The sequence below is a fragment of the Myotis brandtii genome, unplaced genomic scaffold (assembly GCF_000412655.1).
Source record: "Myotis brandtii unplaced genomic scaffold, ASM41265v1 scaffold251, whole genome shotgun sequence".
In the NCBI taxonomy this organism is placed as follows: domain Eukaryota; kingdom Metazoa; phylum Chordata; class Mammalia; order Chiroptera; family Vespertilionidae; genus Myotis; species Myotis brandtii.
The window spans coordinates 2923032-2930239 of NW_005359516.1; the positions used below are offsets into that span (position 1 = coordinate 2923032).

General features: G+C 37.0%; 1 protein-coding gene across 1 annotated transcript in view; it reads right to left on the minus strand.

Annotated features, from left to right (window-relative positions):
- ANXA4 (annexin A4) overlaps positions 1–7208 on the minus strand; it is a 33821-nt gene that overhangs the window by 4598 nt on the left and 22015 nt on the right. The window contains exons 8-11 of the mRNA XM_005867800.2: positions 4812–4905; positions 2356–2451; positions 1728–1786; positions 515–637 (exon numbers count right to left, since the gene is read on the minus strand). Coding sequence (XP_005867862.1) covers positions 515–637; positions 1728–1786; positions 2356–2451; positions 4812–4905 — 372 coding nt within the window. The remainder of the gene's footprint in view (positions 1–514; positions 638–1727; positions 1787–2355; positions 2452–4811; positions 4906–7208) is intronic.

Below are 7208 nucleotides of genomic sequence, written 5' to 3' on the forward strand. Positions count from 1 at the left end.
ATTTTCCTCCAGAAGCAAAACCCAAATAATGAGGGGTTTTTAGGGATGTGACTCATTTCTCATCACTCCCATGCCATGTTAGCCTGCCTTGAAGTCTAGTGCCAGGAAAAGAACAGCAATCCATGATGGTGAACATGCTTTCCTATATTCTCAGCAGACCTCAGTTGGCCCTGGATCGGATTCTGGAGGATTGGTTTAGTTGCTTATCTTTCATTGTAAGCAGGTAGACAGAGAAATTGTGGCTCTTAAAGTATTCATTAAAATATAATCTTTCTGTGTCTGGGATCAACGTGAAATAATTAGTATATTTACAATGCAAACATTTCCAGCTTCTAACCTGGCAGAGATTGAAACATCTGTGTGAAAGGAGAGAGACTGGAAATTTCTGAATTAGAGTAGCACCTTGAAAGGGAATGATATCTGCCAAGGGGAGGATAAGAAGTGTCTAAATACCTAGGTCAGAACCCCGTCCTTTCATCAGAGCCTCCCCCGGGGCCAGGGCAAGACTCCCTACCTTGATGAAGGAGTACAGAGACTTTCCATAGAGCCTCTTGAAGTGAGCCCGGATGTCCAACATATCAATCTCCGCTCGAGAAACCATCACTCTGATAAGGGTGTCATCATCGGTGCCCAGGCCCTAGGGAAGAGAACAAGATCCCACCCTAGTAAGGTCTATGTTTTCCATTCAGTGCTCTTTAGTCTGTCAGGGCAAGACTGTGCATGACTCTCCTGATGATGTCCTTTATGCCACGACCTAAGGGGCATGTGGAATACCTCTCCTCACCAACTTACCTTCCCAATCCTCTGTTCTGACACTCTAGACATACCCTGTGTTCTCCAGCTACAAGCTTCGCTTGCAATGATTCCTTCCCACCCATCTAGCCCATGGCCTCCTTTCCTCCCCACCCTTTCTCCCATGTAATATCTTCCAATGTCAAACTTCCTTTAAGGTCCTGCTTAAACAGAACAATTTCTTTATATATTCTTTTCTGATCTACACCTTCTAAAAAAACCAAATGTTTGGAAAAAAAAATACCCTATCCTCTCTGTTCCTGTAACGTTTTGATCCTCAACTACTGTATTACATTCTATTTTGTTCTTATTGGTGTTTTGCACATACCTGCCTTCCCCTCAAGGCTAGAAGTTCTTTGAGAGCAAGGACTACATTTTCATCTTTCCTGCACCGCCCCTGGTTCCCAGCAAAGGTACCGGCACAGAGTACAATGCATGGTTAGGAGCTTGAGTTCTAAAGCCAAACTGCCAGTGTGTGCATCCCAACTCCATTACTTCTTCAATGAGGACCCTGGGCAAATTGCATATTCTCTCTACCCCTCAGTTTACTCATCTGTAAAATGGGGGTTGATAATAGTACCTACCTCATAAGGTTGTTTTGGAATAAAACTATTCTACACGGTTTCCTCACCAAAATGTATACATACTTTAACAGCTTATAGCTCAATTTTGAAAATGAAATGTATTTTAATAAGCACTGTCTTTATAATTATTCAAAGTATGCATATACATTTTTGGGGACACCCTATATATGTATAGAGTATTAGGAAGAATGATCACACATTATAAGTACTCAATAAATATTACCTAGTAGTATTATTAGCAGGCACTCAGTGAAGTATTGATCAATTAAACTGAATATATTAGACTAATTTTGTCTCATTTGGACACAAGACATGTCAGAGCCATTCAGATGCTTAAAAAGAAGCCTTTACCTTCATAGATTTATAAAGCCTTTCAGCAAAATATGCAGATTTGTTCCTCATGCACTTTACTGTTAAGAGATTAAAAAAAAGAAATGAAAAGATTACCGATAAAATCTATGAGAAAACATGACAGTTGTTCCTTCTGTTTCTATAAACTATGAAGTAGTATCTCTTTGTCAGAAAAATTGTAGCCAAGCAATGTTTTATGAAGACAGGCTATGCTGAAAGCACTTTCACAGATGGGAAGCACTCATTTATTGTCAGGTTCCTGGAGAAGTAATTAATAAAGGCCATTAAAGCAAAAGGCAGCATATAGTTTAAAAATGATTACCATCTCTACCATATGAAGTTACTCGTTTTAACCATTCACAGACTTATAAGTTGCAGCTAGTAAAGGATTATCTTTCTCATACCCTTAAATACAAAGGCACAGAGGATATAAAATATATAAAGCCACATGTACAATGAAAATCAGGTTTGTATATAATAGTTCTTGTTTAAAATTGTGGATCACAGCATGGGTGATTTAAACAATTTTTTTTTTATCCCTGAAAAAAATTTCTACATCCCATGACTACAAACTGATAGCAAAGTCTATAAACATTCGTTTCTCCACCCCATCCCCTGCCAAGCTTACCTATGGCCAGCAGGGCATCTTCGAAGCTACCAGATGTTTCTGATTTAATACTCTGTTCGATATCCTTCTGTGATATCCTTTTGTATTCATCAAATACTACAAACAATAACAAAATGGAATTACAAATAATAATTTAAAAAAAGAACAGAGGAAATTAACATTTATGGAGAGAATGAGCATCTTTTAACAAGATCACACTATTCTTCGGCATATTTCAGGAAGAAACTAATTAGCAATGGGGTGAAACCCAGGAGGCCTGCGGTAAGTGGAATGAGCCTGAGGAGAGGAGGATGTCAGGCAAGCCTGTTCCCTTATCTGAGACCCCGTTTGCTCACGCATCAAATGGAGATAACCTTCGGAGAGATCTGCTTTCTGTTCTCATTGTTTCCGTAATCAGATGAATGTGTCTTTTTATAATTTTGGCCTTGGCAATCACCCATTATCCTCCTTTTGGCTCATCAAAACTAGAGCAATCCAACCTCTTCAAAATTGGTTGCATCTTTTAATAGATTTTAACATAATGACACTTTTCACTTTTTTTTTTAATCAAGTTTTTGAATGTGATAAATGTATCTTCCTCTCTTGCTGTCTTCTTAGAGTGGATACCTGTTTTGTTTATCATCTTAGCATCACCTTCTTTGGGATGCTGGCCTCCCAATAGTGTGATTCTCACAGGGCTGTCAATCCAAGAACACCCCTGTCCCTCAACATACACCATAAGCTCTACCGAATCAGTGAGCAGTTCACCCAACTAGCACCAATCAGTCTTACGCTGCTGGGAATGTTTAAATTGAGTACAGAGATCATGGGGATGGCCAAAAGCACGTTCAGAGAACAAAAGAATCACCTGGGGAACCTGTTAAACTTCCTAAGGGTCACTCTCAGAGGTTGGTCTAAGTCAGCCAGTCTGAAGTAGGGGTTCAAGAATCAGCATTTTCCATGGAGACCAGACTTTGGGAAACTGCCTTAGAAATAAAATCCATGACTCTCTTCTAGCGAGACCCCCCAGATCTGCTTTAATTTCTGTTCTTCCTGGAGTCGTTCAGCTCTCCCTTCAATTCATTGAGCCACCAATAGTCTCCATTTTCCCTCTGGTCCCATTCTATATTATTTCCTTTTTTAAAAAAATCTTAAATTGGAATCAGTGTATATTGCTTGGAATAAAAAAATCTAATTGACACATTTCCTAAACCTCAGTCTTTTTCACTGTAAAATGGGGAAAATAATAGCTGTTCCATTGGGATGTTGAACAAACAACGCTTATAATATGCTTAGCACTAACACCTAGAAGTTGGAGAATTAACAAAACCTTAGTTATGAATTATTACTATTATTGTTGGTGGGTAAGAAACTTATAAAGTTTTCTTTATTAAAATGCTTAAAATATTTTCTTCCAGTGGCTTACAAACAGATTATTTTATAACTGCCCAACTATTGACTTGTGCTTGGAAGTGAAATTTGTTACAAATGTATTTGCATGAAATCAACTTCTGAGGACCTGCAGTTTTTGGAAAGTACCACCAGGGGGAGATTTGTGTTATTAGCACAGTAATCAGGCAAGGCAAGGCAAAGGAACAGGGAGCTGTCGGAAGGTGGTGCATCTGGTGTGTGACATAGTCCATGACACTTATTAACAGGAGTAATCACCTATTTCTCGTCACTGTGGAACATCTGAAATAATTTCAACTTCCAAATGTGCTATAATTTTCAATTACCTTGTTTTCAATTTTGCAAACTCATTCTCAAATTTCCCACAAGTTTTGTAAATTGTGATTATAAGGCCACGGTGGGTTTATAAAATTATGAGATAGCATAAAGACGTAAAGAGCTTATAAAAAATAAAATATCTTATTAAACTCTCATTGCTGTTTACAAGAAGAAAATAAACCTGACAACAAATATTCTACAATTGTTTGGTATCTTTTCCCCAAAGAAGTTAAAAGCACATTATGTAGTCTAGCATTATCAGAAGCAAATTAGAAACATTCCACTTAGGAAATAAAATTTAAATTATCCACTGTTCATCTGATGGAACATACCCCCCAAAGAGATCACGTCTGTTAGTTTTACAACCTGGATGTTAAATAGGAATAAATGCCAACCAACATTTATTTCTATTTTCTTGCTCGCTGATGTACTGAAGATTTTTTCTTATGTAACTCAATTTAAATAGAGCTGCTCTAGAAAAAGGGTTGACTATGAAGGTCGGTTTACTATAAACAGGAATGCCAAACTTCTATGAATACATCTGTTAATTATTCATCATTAATCTTTCAGAAATTGGCCCTCATGCACATAATTACACTCACACATTTCCAAGGTAAGACATGTAAGACAGTTCAGGACAATCAGTGTTTGCAGCAAATAAAGGAGGAAAGGTTATCCATTAATTATGGGCAATATAGTGTTCACTAGCTTTCAAACAGGTTCTTTGGAGGATGAAGCCAGTGCCTTACCGTGCAACAGATGATTTCGATTCCGGGAACAGAGAACAGTTAGAAATTTCACCTCGTCTGTCCCCCATTTCTTCTCTCCAGCCTCATACAGGTCCTGAAGCCAATTAAAGCACAAGTTTAAAACACCACAGAGAAGGTGCCAGCACATATCCACATTATTTCCAGAACTTAAAGAGCTGAGCTGGCTTAGTTTGATTTTGCTGGTGATAGTAGAAGAGGTATTGGTGGTGAGTGGTAATGACTCAGGATTTTTCCTTAGGTATATAACTAACGGGACCCTGTAAAATCTCACGAGAGTCAGGGTGGTCACTAGCAGCTCCCTACATGCAGACAACATGGTTCTGTCTTAAGAGCTAAAAGGCATGCTCTAGATTTGGGTTGTCCTCTACAATAGCCACTAGCCACATGTGGCTATTTAAATTTTAATTAATTAAAATTAAATAAACAAATAAAAATTCAACTCCTCAGCCTCCCAGCCACATGTCAAGAGCTCAGTGGCCACATGTGGCTAGTGTCTGCTCATAATAATGCAGAGTAGAACATTCCACACATCGCAGAAAGTTCTATTGGACAACACTGCTCTAAAAGGAGTTGTGATTTGCTTGGGGCTACAAAGGTCTCACAGCAAAACCAAGACCCATCAGTAATGACTTATATTCCAACCAGGTAGGAATATAAGAAATTGATTCTACTTGCTTTAGCTATGCTATTGGTAAATCGACACAACTGTTCATATCACCTCATATCTATTAGGATGGCTGCTATTAAAAAAAAAAGTATCAACAAGGTTGTGGAGAAATTGGAATCCTTGTGCATTGTTGGTGGGAATGTAAAATAAGGCAGCCTCTGTAGAAAACTGTATGGTCATTCTTCAAAAAATTAGAGATAGAATTACTATATGACCCAGCAATCCTATTTCTGAGGATATATCCAAAAGAATTGGATCTTCAGAAGATATTTGTATACTCATGTTCTTCAGAAGATATTTGTATACTCATGTTCATAGCAGTGTTATTCACAATAGCTAAAAGGTAGAAACAACCCAAATGTCCATAGACACATGAATGGATAAATAAAATGGGATATATGCATACAACGGAATACGATGTATCCTTAAAAAGTAATTATGACATGTGCTACAACATGGATGAATGTTGAGGACATTATGCTAAGTGAAATAAGCCAGTCATAAAAAGACAAATATTGTATGATTTCACTTATATAAGAAGTGTCTAGAGTAGTCAAACTCATAGAAACACAAAGTAGAATGGTGAGTGGCTGAGGAGTGGGGAAAATGAGTTGTTTAATGGGTATACAGTTTCAATTTAGCAAGAGGAAAAGTTCTGGAGATTGGTTGCAAATGTGCATAGAGTTAACACTACTGAATGTACACTTAACATGGTTAAGATGGTAAATTTTACTAGTATGTTATGTGTATTTTATTTTAAAAATGTTTTAAAACCCTACTGTTCATGTATAATGAACAGCTGGCTTGTTAATTTTTTCAAAATGCCCTTGACACATTTTGTCATTCATTGGGCTTACCTCCATCTACTCATCTATTTCTTCCCTTCTTTCTCTAATTCCCTAATTGCTTTAGTGCCAATTCACAGAATCATGACATTTTAAAGCTGGGAGGACATGAAGTGTTCATCTAATTCAGTGTTTTTCAACTTTTAATTTGAGCAGACTTGACTGCTTCAATCAACTGGATGGAGGGGGCAAATAGGGAACATCTGTAATACTGTCAACAATAAAAAATAAACCTAAAAAAAAGTTATGGTGGAAGGGACACTGATTTCTGAGGCTAGATCATAAAAGGTCAGGCAGCTCTGTCTGAATTCCTGACCCACAGAATCCATGGGCATAATAAAATGGTGACTGTTTTTTTGTCACTATGTTTGAGGTGGTTTGTTAAGCAGCAATAGAAACTAGAACATGTGGATAAAGAAACAATTTACAATCTGTCACAGAACGATACTTTTGTAAAATACCATAAAAATGACCTTGAAAAGAGTAACCTTTTAAATAATGGGTGGAAATTGTATTTTTTGTGTTAAAATCTTTTTAATACCTAGTGAGGTTGAACAACTTTTGTGTGTTTGCCATTTCTATTTTTAATTGTTTGAGTTGCCTGTTAAAGTCCATTGCCCCTACACCTGGAAACTATATAATTTTATTAACCAAAGTCACCCCAATAAGTTCAATAAAAAGTCTATTGTCCATTTATTAAAATACGAGAGCATTCTTATGCTCTAGTATCACAATATATGTTAAGCTTATTATACATAAGGTGAAACTTTTCCCCATTCTATCATTTGACCTTGAACTTTATTTCTGGTATTATCTGAAAAATTTGTATGATGTTGTTGTGTTGTTTATATATATACATATATA